The sequence below is a fragment of the Ammospiza nelsoni genome, chromosome 3 (genome assembly GCF_027579445.1).
Source record: "Ammospiza nelsoni isolate bAmmNel1 chromosome 3, bAmmNel1.pri, whole genome shotgun sequence".
NCBI lineage: Eukaryota > Metazoa > Chordata > Aves > Passeriformes > Passerellidae > Ammospiza > Ammospiza nelsoni.
The window spans coordinates 55,379,040-55,393,847 of record NC_080635.1 but is presented as its reverse complement, the minus strand read 5'-3'; the positions used below and the strand labels follow the sequence as shown (position 1 = coordinate 55,393,847).

General features: G+C 36.7%; 1 protein-coding gene across 2 annotated transcripts in view; it reads left to right on the top strand.

Annotated features, from left to right (window-relative positions):
• SCAF8 (SR-related CTD associated factor 8) overlaps nucleotides 1-14,808 on the top strand; it is an 87,972-nt gene that overhangs the window by 14,230 nt on the left and 58,934 nt on the right. For both annotated transcript variants that reach the window (XM_059469057.1, XM_059469056.1), the window contains exons 2-5: nucleotides 6,161-6,244; nucleotides 7,720-7,764; nucleotides 11,275-11,436; nucleotides 14,154-14,310. In XM_059469057.1, coding sequence (XP_059325040.1) covers nucleotides 6,161-6,244; nucleotides 7,720-7,764; nucleotides 11,275-11,436; nucleotides 14,154-14,310 — 448 coding nt within the window. The remainder of the gene's footprint in view (nucleotides 1-6,160; nucleotides 6,245-7,719; nucleotides 7,765-11,274; nucleotides 11,437-14,153; nucleotides 14,311-14,808) is intronic.

Sequence of the window (14,808 nt, the reverse complement as noted above, 5' to 3'; positions counted from 1 at the left end):
CTAAAAAGAATTGTATTTCTACTGTGAAGAAAATGCAGCTGCTTGATGTGATAAGGCTCGAACTTCATTTGCATAAGACCTTTTAAATAGAGAGCAACATTTTATACTATCATAGAGATAGCTGACTGTAATTTATACAGTTATTTAAAAGAGTGGGTGGGTTTCATTATGGTATCAGGGCACAGACTTAGCAAGCTCATGGTGACAGTTTAGGTTCTGAGTCAATTCCCTCTGAGGCATGCCAGAGCTGTCCTTGCAGGCTAAGGAAAACCACACTGGGCAGTTTGGAACCACATCCACCAACTGGACTCTTGCATACTCCCTGCTCATCTCATATGGTGTGCTCCTTGGGTGAGGAAGATCCTTCCCAATTGATCTTCAGTGCTGAGGTTGTATTGGCATATGCCTCTCCTTAGTAATCCTGTTCACCAACTGAGGAACCTTTGTTCTTCACTTGAAAGCTTCTCCACAATTTTAGTTATCCCTGATGATTTCATGCCAGCTTTGGAGATTGTACAGTTGAGAGTGCCCTGTAGGTTATCACTGTTGCCTAAATAATGTAGATCCAAATGTCCATTTACTGCATTTACTATTGAGATTTTTCTGGTTTGCTCTTGACTTGATATCTAGAGTGCCATCTCTCATGGATCAGCAGATCTCTTTGCTGAATGGCGATAGCTTCAAGCTTCAAAGCCAGTGTCCACTACTTCCTGTGCATTTACTACTTGGTAGTGTCACCAATGTGCCTCTCCAACTTTTGAGAGTCTGACTTTGTCCTAGCCAGAATATAGAACCCACCTGGGTTCTGTTGGGACTTCCCTTTACCCTGCACCAAGTGACTGTTCAGATTGTTTGCTGGCTTTATTTAAGGACTAATTGTTTGGGTCATTTGTCATGCAAGGGCCTGTTTAGAATAGCTTAGTTTCTTGGGAGCCTTTCGTGAGAGATCTTTGGTAAATGTGTTTTGGTAGTCCAGTTGGTTTTATATTAGTGATTTCTCACTGTGCTTCTGGAGTCTTTCTGAGAAGAACAATATACTGAGATGTTGCCTTTCCTTACAACAGCTGCACGGAATTATCTGTGTCCCCACTAATACATTTCTTTGAAGTAATTTATGCTATTTTTTTAACATTTAACCTAACTGATCCATTGTTTCCTAATTCTCCCCTTGAACTCCTGTCAGAAATTCATGTTGCTTTTCCTGTCTTTCAGAGCTATAAGTTTGAGACTGCTTTAAATGAGAATTCATGAATCATAGCTACCAAGTCTTGCATTCTGGAGTTCTGTTCTAAAACTTTGTTATTTTTCACATTGTGAGCTTGTTATTTACCGTATTGTAAACACACTTCAGGATGATTCTGGTGTGGGATCAGTTTTTCCTTAGTGTATAGATTAAAAAAACAAAGGGTGTATGTATGTGTCTTTTTCTGTAGGGCTTTATCTCCTATGAGTGCTTTATCTCTTGTAAGTGCTGCTTGTCCAGGACAAGGACTTTAGTAGATCTGCAATTCCTTCCCTCTTCTGAAAAGCACTGATTTTCATGCTTTCTCCTGTTTGTTTCTCAAACTTGATTGCACTATCTTTTGCACATACATTGCCAGCCAGAGTTTATGGTCACTCCCACTCCTCCCCATGCCTTTGAATATTACTACTGATTTTCTCGAGTGTATCATTTTATTTCAGAGAGTTTCCTTGACTTTACTATTTAACCACGTTGCCTTTTTTTTCCTGGTTTATTTAAAGACTTCTTTTATGTGAGGGCAAGCTTCTGCAAATGAGCATGAGTGTCTTAGAAAACTAAGACTCTGGTCTTAGAGAGCAAACTGGTTTAGCTAAACATCTCCAGGAGATGGCACAGGAAAAATTAAACTAGGATATAAGCACAGATTTTAAAAATAATGCATGTGTCTTTAATTCCTTATTCTTCAAATTCCAAATGTTTAAAATAATCATCTATGCTGGATGAAAAACTGAAGTTTTCATTATGAGAGAGGCAACAACCAAGTCTTGCTTCTCTAGTCAGCCTAGAATTAGAGAAAGTGGGTTTGGTGGATAGCCTGTTTGATGGATAAGGAGCTGGCTGGATGTCAGCATCCAAAGAGTTGCAATTAATGGCTACAGTGTCCAAAAGGAGACCAGTATGAAGTGGTGTCCTGCAGGTGTCCGCACTGGGATTGATATTATTTAATATCTTTTTTGATTACTTAGACAATGGGATTGAATGCAGCCTCAGCAGTGAGGTGCAATTGATGCACTTTTCAGAATGCAGTGTTTTATAGTAAATTTAAAGCATCTTGAAGACAATTAAGGAAAAATAGTTTTTGAAGAATTTTTATTTCTTTTCTTTTTTTTTTTTTTGCAGGTACTAAATTTGGGATCTGTGTGTTTTTAAAATGGCTTTTAAAATCTGTAACAGATGTAACCATTGTCCAAAAAGTCTCTCTCTGCAGAAGTACTGTTTTACTCTTTTTATTGATACCTTTCCACCACCACCTTTCCCCTTGAATTATCAGTCCTTAATGCTAAATTTGCCTGTTTGCTACCTGGAATAAAGTATCAGGATGCTGGCAACAACCCAGGTTGACCTGTTGGCTTTTGGCATATTCCTGATAAGCGGTGCTAGGATATCTGACTGCACGCAGCCGATGTCTCAGAGTCAGTTGTGTGCAACTCTTGCTTGTTTCCCAGCCATGTGTGATGGCTTCCTTGATACTTTGAACTGTCCCATTAGGGCCCAGATTATTTCAGAGCTGATGGCCTGGTCAGGTGTGGTCCCTGTGAGTATCTGTGTGAGTCAGTGGTTCTCCCTCCTTACAGCTGTATGTTTTGTAGGTAAAGGAGCTCCTGTGCCAATCCCATCTGGGACTGTTTTTAGATTGACAAGCTTGGCTTCTTGAATCTAGGCTGATTTCACATTTGCTCATGTACTTGTAAATTGCTTTTACTGATGAGTATTTCGGGCTTGAGAATGCTGACCAGGAACACCCAAAATGACTCTACTAAGAAACACTATACAAACAAAAAGTTTCTGGTGCTATGATGTTCCCAGAAGTAGTTTAGTTGTAGTTGCACAACATCCAGCCAAACAGTAGCCAGGATGAGTGATTACATTTTGGTAATTACCTGTGAGCAACTGGAAGCTGAACAGTGAGCTGCAAAACTCACTGTCTTCCACAGCACACTCCTGGAAAAGTGGGCAGCCCACAGCTTGGACAGGAGCACTCTTTGCTGGATTAGCAAATGGCTGGATGGCTGAGCCCAGAGAGTAATGGTGAACGGTGCTGCCTCCAGCTGGTAGCCTGTCACCAGTGGTGTCCCTCAGGGGTCGGTGCTGGGGCCAGTTCTCTTCAGTATTTTTATTGATGGCATGGATGAGGAGATTGAGTCATCAGTAAATTTGCAGATGGCACTAAGCTGGGAGCGTGGGTTGATCTGTTGGAAGGTGGGAGGGCTCTGCAGAGAGACTTGGAATGGTTGGATGGATGGGCAGAGTTTAAGAGGATGAAGTTTAAGTCCAAGTGCCGAGTCCTGCATTTTGGCCACAATAACCCCCTGCAGCATTATAGGCTGGGGATGGTGTGGCTGGACAGTGCCCAGGCGGAAAAGGACCTGGGGATGCTGGTCCACAGCTGGCTGGACATGAGTCAGCAGTGTGCCCAGGGGACCAAGAAGGCCACTGGCATCCTGGCCTGTGGCAGGAATAGTGTGGCCAGCAGGACCAGGGTGGTCATCCCTGTTCTTGGCGCTGGTGAGGCCACACTGTGAGTGCTGTGTCCTGTTCTGGGCCCCTCTGTTTAGCGAGGGCATTGAGACACTTCTTGAACATTTCCAGAGGAGGGCAGCGAGGCTGGTGAGGGACTTGGAACACGAGCCCTATGAGAACAGCTGAGGGAGCTGGGGATGTTTAGCTTGGAGAAAAGGAGACTTGGGGTGGCCTTACCTCTCTCTACAACTCCCTGAAAGGTGGCTGTAGTCAGCTGGGGGTTGGTCTCTTTCACCAGGCAGCAACTGACAGAATCAGAGGACACAGTCTTAAGCTGCACCAAGGGTTGGATATTAGGAAAAAATTTTTTATAGAAAGAGTGATAAAGTACTGGAGTTGTCTGCCCAGGGAGGTGGTGGCATCACCATCACTGGATGTGTTTGAAAAAAGGCTGGATGTGGTACTTGATGCCATGGTTTAGTTGTGTTAGGGCATGGGTTGGACTCGATGATCTTGAGGGTCTTTTCCAACCTTGTGATTCTGTGAAAACAGAAGAAACTGATTAGTGGCTTGGGTTTGTGTCTCTCTTCTCTCGTTTCCCTGTGGTGGTGAAGAGCATTCATATACCTACATTTTAGAAATGTATTGATTTTTGTCATGTGAGCAGCATGTAAATAATTCAGAATATTTTGCAACAGCAATTAGCATTAGCATTAGTGAGAAGTAGTAACAGTTATTTTAAAAGTGGATGTCTAGCTGTGAAGTGGTTATAATTTCACAGTTTTAATGGAGATCCTTTCAAGCTGAGAAGACAGACACTTATGCTTGGACAAACCTTTTTTGTTTCACTTTGTGTTTTGACAGCTACAGGAGGTTTTGGTTAAAACTGGTTTTGACAGGAAAGGATAGAAAAAAAGTACCTCATGTTTACAAGGAGAACAAATCCTTGTCTCTTGGAAACTCAAGTATGATGAAAGAATATCTACTTATTACCTTGAGCAATAAATTATTATAAGCAACTTGGGGAGCATGACCTAAATTTAAGATTGTCTAATCCTTTCCACTGTGTGATCCTGTTCAGTCTTACAGTTTGCTTTATTAAATATAAAAAATTCTGAACTATGTTTTCTGAGCTAGCAGTTTGCCACAAATTGAGAAAATATTAGGAAGTTAAAGATATTGTAAATATCTGTATGGATATTAATCTGGTTCATTATATTGCATTTCTCAAGCTCTATAGGAGAGGAGAAAGGGTTTTGGCTTTATTTCTGTTTCAATTACTGTTTTATGGAAAAACTGCAATTTTTCCTGTTTTTTAGAAAGGAAATAAAAATTTGGTTATGGATGATCATTCCTCTTATCAGAACTACATTTTTGAACTAAAATGCTTCTAAACGTGTTGTAAACAAAAATAAAATATAAGTTAAGGATGTCCTTAAATCAGGTTTGGCACTTTGTGTCTGGTGTTTTTATGCCTGAAAGTAGCAAACATCAGCCAGTCCCTTCTCTTATAACACTTAGACCTGAGGGAGAAAATAACAGCATTTTGTTCAAAATCATATATTGTAGATAATCAGAGATTTTCACAACAAGTAAATAGCTTTGGGGAGGAGTTACTTCTAATTACAACCCATCAGTCATAGCTGTGAATTTAGTTAAAGTTTCACTGTGCAGCAAATTTGTGATGAATACCTGTCATGCTGGATTGTTTCTGCTGGGAGATGTATGTACCAGTCAAATGAGCACAGTTAATGCTGCATCCAGGGAGAGCATTGTTGCAAAACTACACTGCCTGTGTGCTCTGGTTTTTTTGCTGTTAGATATAAGTGGAGTTAAGATGCTCTGCTTGAAATTGAGAACACAGCTGGATTTTTGCTTAAACATTTGTAATACTTTCTATATGTTACTTTCCTGGGTTAATGCAGTGAATGAATGAAGTCTATTCTTTTTACAGTCTGTTTAAAGTGTCAAATTGCTACATGCTCATGCTCTCTGGGCTTGATTTTGTTGTTGTTCGTTTGTTTAATGGAAAATGAAAAGACCAGATTCAGCAGGCATATGATGATGAATATACTAAGTTAAGGTTTTGTTGTGCTTCCATAAAGGTAGTCAAGTATATCAGTCTTTGCCCTGGAAAACTTAGTAAGAGCTACTGTATTTGCATGTTTGAAGTACTTATTTTGTAACTTCACCTGAAATGCCTCCAGTATGTAGTGCTGGTGAAGCTAGGTGTATATATAGGGACCATTGCAAAGAAGAACCTGCTCTCCTTTAAGCATTTTGAATCTTACATTATATGTTATTGACCTTTTTTTTTTTTCTTAAATTGGAATGTCTTTTCTTGCTTAATACATAACATCCACTGAAAATTAGAAATTATATTTTCTTGTGGAAAAATAATGTATTCTGCTTACAATTCTGCAGATTATATTTCTAATAGTGTTTTTTTTCTTGCAGTTGTACTCGCTAAATGATTATAAGCCACCCATTTCTAAAGCTAAAATGACACAGATCACCAAGGCAGCAATCAAGGCTATAAAGGTATGAAACCAGTTATCTTCTTTTGTCCTCTTTTACATTTCTCATGTATGTCAAAATAATTTTGTGAAATAGTCTAAAGAATTTGCTTCAGAACTTTCCACCTCCCTTGTGCTTACAATTTCCAAGTTACGTTCATATGTGATATCCAGGAATACAGCAGAAGGCTGAAAGTGGTGTGTGACTTTCATTTCCTGGTTGTCATATGTGAGAATTATACCAATTTATCTCCATCTGAATTCCATCAGATCTGAAAGACAGGGCTTTTTCCTTAGTTTACAAAGGAAACACTGACATGCCTGTTAACAGATGAATAAATAGAAAATTGCAATTCACCCTTCCTTCTCCCCTCTCTCCCTCCCTCCCCAAAATTTATGCATGCCTTTGGATCAATACAACTGTTCATTTTTCTGAATTCCTAGCATGCCTTTTCATGGATATTATTCATAGATTTCAGTTTTCTTGTTGCTCGGATACAAATTGTCTTTAAGTTCAAGTTTTAGTACACTCATTAAAGATTATTCCTGCCACAAAGTAAAACTAATTGCTAAACAACAGCACAGCAGAAAAAGTCACTGAAAAATGGTGAAGGAAGTATGCCACTAGTGTTAAGCATTAAAACAAATAGAAACTCAGTGAGGGCTGGAGAGGTAGAAAAGAGGATAGACCAAACTTATGCTTTTCCTATCTGTATTCCTTTGCGGACAATGCAGATATGTTTTCAGATAATGAAATCCATATTGGTGTTTTGTGTAATTGGGAAAGGGTAATTTGATGGCTGAAGAGTGAAATTCAGTGGTTTTCTTAAGTATGTCTGTAAGTTAAAGCCTGTGTGTTGCTATAGAATGGAAATGCTGAAAACTTGTATTGAACTTAAGCAGTAAATCATAACAGATGGTTCTATTAATTAAACAATTAAATTATGCCCAAATGTTTTATTATGTACTCAACTTGGAAATCCTACTTCCTCTCTTACCATTTCAATGATAACATTTAATTGTGTAAGTGGTTATTGCAATTATTGACATGATTTAGAGCCATTGTGATTATATATGAGATTAAAAAAAACAACTCCATGAAAGACATGCAAACGTTAAAGAAAAAGTAGCAGTCGATGCTATAAATTAATGAAATGCAGAGAAGTTGTATTTTTAGTAACATTAGGTGAACATCTTCAGTCATGTACAGTAAAATAACCATGTGTTTTGGTGGAACAATTAGATTATTCTCCTTGGTCTCAATAAATAAGCATGCTATTTAAGAAATCCAGTGTAAAAAACCTTCAAGAAAAAGAAGAAACACTCTTTTATAGGCTATTAAGTATTTTAAGGAAGTTTGCATGTTCAGCTGTGGATATTGGATTGCTATCTAATAATCCAAAGTTTCTGCTTCTGGTTTTGCTATCAATGTAGCAACATACTTGAACAGGTATATGTGTCTTCATATTTTCTCTATTGAAATACTATTGTATTTTTCAGTTCTACAAGCATGTTGTACAGAGTGTTGAGAAGTTCATTCAAAAGGTAAGTCAGTCAAGTGGGGGTTTAGGTTCACATATAGAATAATATTAGTTAGCACTTACTAGTTCATCTCCATTTTTAGTGGCATTCAGTTTCTGCTAATAATTGGCAGCAGATCATAACTCATGATACAGAATGACAAATACTTTGTTCTCATTTTGTCCTTTGATCTGAATCACTGTGAGTACTGTTTTAGGACGGCTTCTGTGTGTATTTATTTAATGTTAAAAGAGACTGTCAGTGAACAGCTAACAGCAAAACAATTGACAGTTGTTTGGCTGGTGACAGGTGCTTTTGCTTTTCTGCCAGGTTTTCCCATTGATTTTAAAGCTGAAGGGAAGATGACCTTCAGCCTCATCTTTTTTGTAGCAGGAGATGTAGCATTTCAATTGGTGGTTCTTGCTAGTAAATTAAAACAAAAAAATTTATATGGCTAGATTAGAATTACTTTTTGGGAAGATGGTAGTATTAATTTAATGATTCTTTCTAGCAAAGAAATTTATAGCACTTTCTTTTCTTGCAACAGTTAATTATTTTTGGGTAAAACTGCATTTTACTTCCAGTTGGAAATGCATGGATTCGAATTTGTGAGTCTTCTTTCCTTATGTGTGTTGTACCTGATTGTTCAGTTGGTCATTTTGGTACTGAATTTCTTCACTCTTTGTAAATAGCAGTAAATTATTATCAAATTGAAATTTAGTTTTGACAAGCTAGAGAAGTTAGGCTGTTAATGTTGCAATTTTGGATGCAATTTTCCTTCTGTTACTGTTTTTACAAAGCAGTCTGAATTGTTCTGTATTAGTAACCCGTCTTCCTCATTAACTTTTATTCCTTGTTGCTCTGTGTTGCCTTTTTACAGTGACTGGGCAGTGTAAACAGGTTTCAGCTTCAGCCTGGTGTTTTTATCTGTCTCAGAACTATTTATCAATTAAATATTTAGGTACTGGTACATCAGTCCTATGTGAACAAAGTGTCATATACGTGTTTCAAAGCAGTAGTAAAGACAGGTAGTATACTTTATCAACATTGCTAGTTTTTTTGTCAAGTAGTTGTCTTTTGGGTCCTTGACTCTGACTTCTTCCATCTCTGAGACAGGGATCACTACCCTTTGATCCCTGTTCAATGCTGCAGGTAAACACAGGAGGAGAAGAGCAGGAATACATATTATTCATCTCTGACCAGTAAAACTTTGCAGTTCCATGTCCTGAAATTAGCTCAGAATTGTCTGACTTCCAACAGTGCTTTTTAGTTCCAGTGGATGTGATTGGCAGTTCAGTATTCATAGGCACAAGAGAAGTTTTACACTCTGCATGAATGAATGGCAGTTTGTCAGGATTGGGACTGGTTGTTCATGACCCTTCCACAAGCTACTTTGAGTTATCTTTGCATGCCTTCAGTGTCCAGTACTGGTCGATGAGGAAGCTCTGCACTGTTCATTGCTGATTAGAGAAGGCAGATGTACATTTTGATTGATAACCTTGTTAATGATCGCCCTGGATTAGATGATTCGCCTTGGTGGTCTTGCTGAGGGGTTTTTAATTATTTCATGAACAATTTAGTGAAATGTACAACTTATTAATAACTTTAAATAAGAAGTTTTTGCTTTACTAGAATGAGAGATAAGCAGATGAAAGCTAAGTATTTGATATTAAAGGGCTTAAATTGTATATTTGGAGACTAATTGGATGTTTTCTGCGAGCAGTTACTTCAAGTTAAAGCTCAAGATGACTAAATCTTCCATTAAAGTCTGCTGTAGACTTGACCAGAATGATGTCAATGCCATCTCAGATAGTTTGCACTTCATCCTTCACAGCTCCAGTATTTTATTTTGTAATTTCATGACGTTACTGAAACTTCAGATAAAATAGTTGCTCGTGACTTTCTTAATTTTGTGCCACTTAACACACTGGTTTATTGTTATTTTGGTCAACTGCTTTATTCTTTGGCAGAAGATCACTTCAGGTGTCAAATGATCACATTTCATATATGTGAGGTTATTCCATTGGAGAGCCAGATTTAATTTCTTTGAGTAATCAAATTACATTATTGATTACTCACCCAGAAAATAAGTAAATATTACTTGTGTAAAGGCTGTTCCATCTGAGATTAGGGATATGCAGGTTCACTGCCCCAGTTTTAATTTTTATTTAATTTTCTACTTGTATTTTATTGCCTTTTCCATATAATCTATATTATTACATTATTGTCATACTTTGCTTTCTTCATGTGCCATGTTTTAAAATACTTCAGCTAATACATGTCCTGATTTTTCTTTTTGAATTTCTGTGAGCTTTATTAATTTGAATATTGTGAAAAGTTATATACCTGTCTGCTCTGTGTGCAGAATACTCTTGTTCAATAATTTAAATAAAATTTCAGAGGCTGCAATACATTGAAGTGATTTTCTGAAGACAGTGTGTTATATCCAATTTAAGCTTAATGATGCACATATATTCCTAAAAGGATGTCGCACACATTCTAAAAATACAGAGTGCCTTACTTAAATACATTGAACCATGTTTAGAAGCTAAGGAAAGGTGACTTTCTAAAGGTTGCAAGTGTTAGCAAATCAACACTTTTCAAAACAGAACATTTGTATCTAGGGCATAGTAAAATTAATATTCTGAAGTGTTTGTTTGGCATTTTATTAAAGATTATTAACTTAGTGTATTGCATAATATGTCTACAGGACCAGAGAGGAAAAGGGTGTCCTTTCCCATGTTTTCCATAATATCTTGTGTGATATACACCCAATATTTATTAAATGAATCCATAACATAATATATTCTGATGATGACTTCATTATACTTTTGGACCATGTTTTGTTCTGTCTTAAAACTGGTTGCAGTAATGTCATGCAATTACTTTGCAGTTAAAAGACAAAAATTTTACCATTAGTTGTTAAGAAAGTAAAAGTACATAATTAATTAGTATTTTAATTAGCAGACATGCCTTATGAATATATCATGCTGTTTGTAAATTATGCAAGTTTTCCGGAGTTGTAAAATAAATATTGTTGTATTCTCAACCAAACAGATGTCCCCATAAATATGTTTTTCTGCTGCAGGGGAGGATATACCACACCCTAATTACAACAGTGTAAAATGAAGTAAACAAATTTTCACTTTAATGTTTACTTTGATCATAAAGATCATAATTTGGTCATGCTTTATGCAGTACTTTTAAAATAGAGTGCACATTTTAAAAGGATATGTGGTTTGTGTGCTAATTTTTTTAATAGATAGATTTTTGAAAGTTAACTCTTTAGCAGTAAGAAATTGATTTCATACCATTTACATATCTTCAGAATGCATATAGATGTGATAATTGAAACGTTAGAGGTTGGATGGTACTTGAGAAAGCTTCATTTTCCAGGACAATTTATAAAATAAAGAACATTTCAGTATACTTGGACCCACTTAAAAATTAGAGAGGATTGTTTGTATTTACTCTGCCGTTAATGGTTTTGATTATTTTTCACATATGCTCTTTTTAAATGACTGTTCTTTATAGTGCAAACCAGAGTACAAGGTGCCTGGTCTGTATGTCATTGACTCCATTGTGAGACAGTCCCGGCATCAATTTGGACAAGAAAAGGATGTATTTGCACCAAGATTCAGCAATAACATCATCAGCACTTTCCAGAACTTGTACCGTTGCCCTGGTGATGACAAGGTAAACCACTTTCAGATCTTTCTAGTTAAACAGTATTGAACATACCATCTATAAAGAATAAAGATTTTCATCTCACTTTCTACTTGCTGGAGGGGATCTACTTATAAACTTGCCCTGTATATGTATGTCTTAATGATGCTTCTCTTAGTGTAGGGATTGGAAAGATGTATCCAATGAGATTAATTAGAGTTTTGAAATGGTTGTCTTTCCTTTGACTCTATGATTATCCAGCAGCTAAATAAGGTTTAACTTGTATAGTTTGACTCACTAGTTCAGCTGTTCCCTTGGATCACAATAGTTGAGATAGCCACCAAATTCTGTTTCTAAGAGATTGGCTGGAAATAGCAGAGTGCAGGCAGTTCAACTTCCTTCATATTTGTCTCTTAGTTGTAAAATAGGTAGTGTTTCTTCTTATTGAATAACTGCAGAAAGGTGGAGGATTCTAAGGGTTTTGTCTTGACAAAAATTTGTGTAATAGAGTCATTAGGTAAAGTAGTAAGTGAGGCTGGATGCTACAGGAAGAGTTGTATTTAAAATAGTTACATGCATTCCTAGAGCTGTATTTTTCAGTCAGAGATATGAAAACCCAAGGCATCCATGGAAGGTGATTAAGGCACATTCAGCCATTGTGTTATCTTAGGAATCCTGCCCTTTTTAGAGTAGTTAAGACTACTGCAGAAAAATGTGTCAGGACCTGGAAGTTTTGCTTGGTTGGATAAATTTGGCTAAGGATATCTGTCTTCTCTTCTGCAACTGAGTTCTGAGGTGTTGCTGAACAGGTTATTTAGGTTAAATGACATGTTTCCAATCTGGTTTTAGGTTATATGTGTGATTAACTTGTGTTGCTTCGATTCCACAGTGTTTTACTGTGGTTTTTTTTTTTATAAATAGGCACCATTTTTGAATTTATCTTTTTTAGTGTGTTTTCTAAACTCATTTAGCTTGCTACTTTGGGAAATATACAGAAAGACCCTGATGTATTGAAGAAGGATAGGTTAGAACAAGGATGGATGCAAGTATTTATTTTGTGTCTAGTTTAAAAAATACAAAATAAATTCATTGGGTAAGAAATTGCACTATTTGCCTGTGATATTTCAATGCATGGCAATTAATGTATTGCATTAGAGGTGTTTGATGTGAAGAAAGAGGGTAAAACCTGGGCTATTTAGGGTCCACAAAAGTCCTGTCAGGTTCATTTCTAGGATATTTTTCACCTCAGCATAAAACTGTACTTTTCAGTCCTAAGTGCTGCTGCTGTGCTGCATATGGATTCAATATTACAGGAGGGTCTTTGTACTGTGAAAGTAGTTATCCTATACATTGCCTAGCAAAAAACTGAGCTGTCAGAGACCAAGATATGTACCTGGTTTGTAACATTTTGATGTTTAATTTGATTGAAAGGCATGATGGAGAAACACAGCAGTTGTCTTTATACAAGCAAATGTAGAATTTGTTTTTAAATCAAACAGAAATGGAGTAACATTTCATTTAAAGTAACAACAAAAACCCCACAGATTCCTTTGTCTGGCCCAGAGAAAGTGCAAGGTGTGGGTAGATAGGGAGCCCCAGAAACAGTTTTGTATTCCTGTTCTGGAGAGGTGAGGGCAGTTAGAGCCGCTGATGGACTTGACAAGGACTGCTTATAACACAGACTCTAAAGAAGAAGGGCTCAGATAGTGAAATGCTGAGTGGAAGCCATCAGAGATTTCTTTAAGGGAACTCTAAATTGCATCTTCCATGCAGTGAAAATTCAACACTTCTGTATTACTGTTAAGGATCCTCTTGTAATTCTGGACAGACTTCTTTTTTTTTGTTTTTGAACACTGTGGCTAAGTGCTCTATGTTCTTGTTTTATAGAACTCAAGTAATTAAACCACCTTTGTGACAGCAAACACCAGATCCTATGAAGAATTTCCTGCTCTTTGTAATGCAACTGATTTTTTTTCCCAAAACAGAGGAAAATCTTTCCTTTTGGTGGAAGTTAAGCTCATTGAAAAAAGATTATAAGCAGATAAAAATGATGATCTGTTTGTGATGTAATAGAATGCCTTTTTCATAATAGAAAAAATATAATAGAAATGTAAGCTGAACAATGAGTTACAACTAATGGAATTGTATGAGGTCTTAATTGGGGTTTTTTTTTCCCTTCCCCATGATCCACCTTTTTTAATATTGCTATGTATTTTCAACAGGCAGGTAATTGTATTCCAGTTTAAACTTTAAATTCCGCACTTCATCAAGAGAGCTTGCAAAATATGAAGCTGCTTTTTTAATGAAAATATTTAGCAGTCTTAATAGGATATGTGCATTTTTCAGTGCACTTAAATGATTTTGGTTCACAGGCAGAACAGAATTGCATTTATAAATGTTAACTATAAAAAATTAGCAGACTAATAATTCATTATTTTAATTATTAGTAATGCTTTAAGATGCTTCCTTCAGATAATTTTCATTTCATGTCCAAAACTAAAGGCACATTTTTGGTTGAGAGAACATTGTCACCTGTGTGTAGTAGCTCTTTGCTGTTACCTAGGATCAGTCTCAGGTTTGTAGTTAAGACATCTTTGGTGTGACCCAGTATAGCTGTCCTTACTGTTTGCAAACCTAAAGGTTCTTTAGTCTAGACAGATTATAAAGTTTCTAGCTAAGAATTCCATGATCAATAACAAGAAAAATAAGCATGACTCAGATCTTTTGCTGTCTTTTCTTCATTTTAGAGTAAAATTGTTAGAGTGCTAAATTTATGGCAGAAGAATAATGTGTTCAAGAGTGAAATCATTCAGCCTCTCTTGGATATGGCAGCAGGAATTCCTCCTCCTGTTGTGACCCCTGTCTTGCCCAGCACTACAGCTGCTATGAGCAACAATACGCCAGGTAAACAAAACCAGATGGAAGTCATACTTTGAACCTAAACACTTCTGTCAGCTTTGGTATGTTGCCTGTTAACATGCTGAAATATCTCACTCAGATGAATGCTAGAAAGAAGTGTATTACCAACACCATCAAGGTCAGGGAAACAGGAAAATATTATTTATAAAAGTGGGCTTAATCATTTTGTGCTCTGAGCATCTGCCTTGCTTATGTAGGTAGATAGCAGGAAAATGGATTTTTAACTTTTCACTTCATCAAAATTTATTCATTTGAAGTTGGAATATATGGTACGTTGGTCAAATAGGAATGGCTTTTGGCACCTGCTTTTGTAACTCACCTTTTGCTGATCCCATGCTGAAAAGGAATGAGATGGAAATTCACCTTAGCTTTCATTGACAAAGTAAATATGTAAGATTTTCAGATCTTGGAGTGCCTTTTCTGCATCTTCCAGCTCAGTATTTTTTATTTTTATATAGAATGACTACATTAAATTGTTGGAAT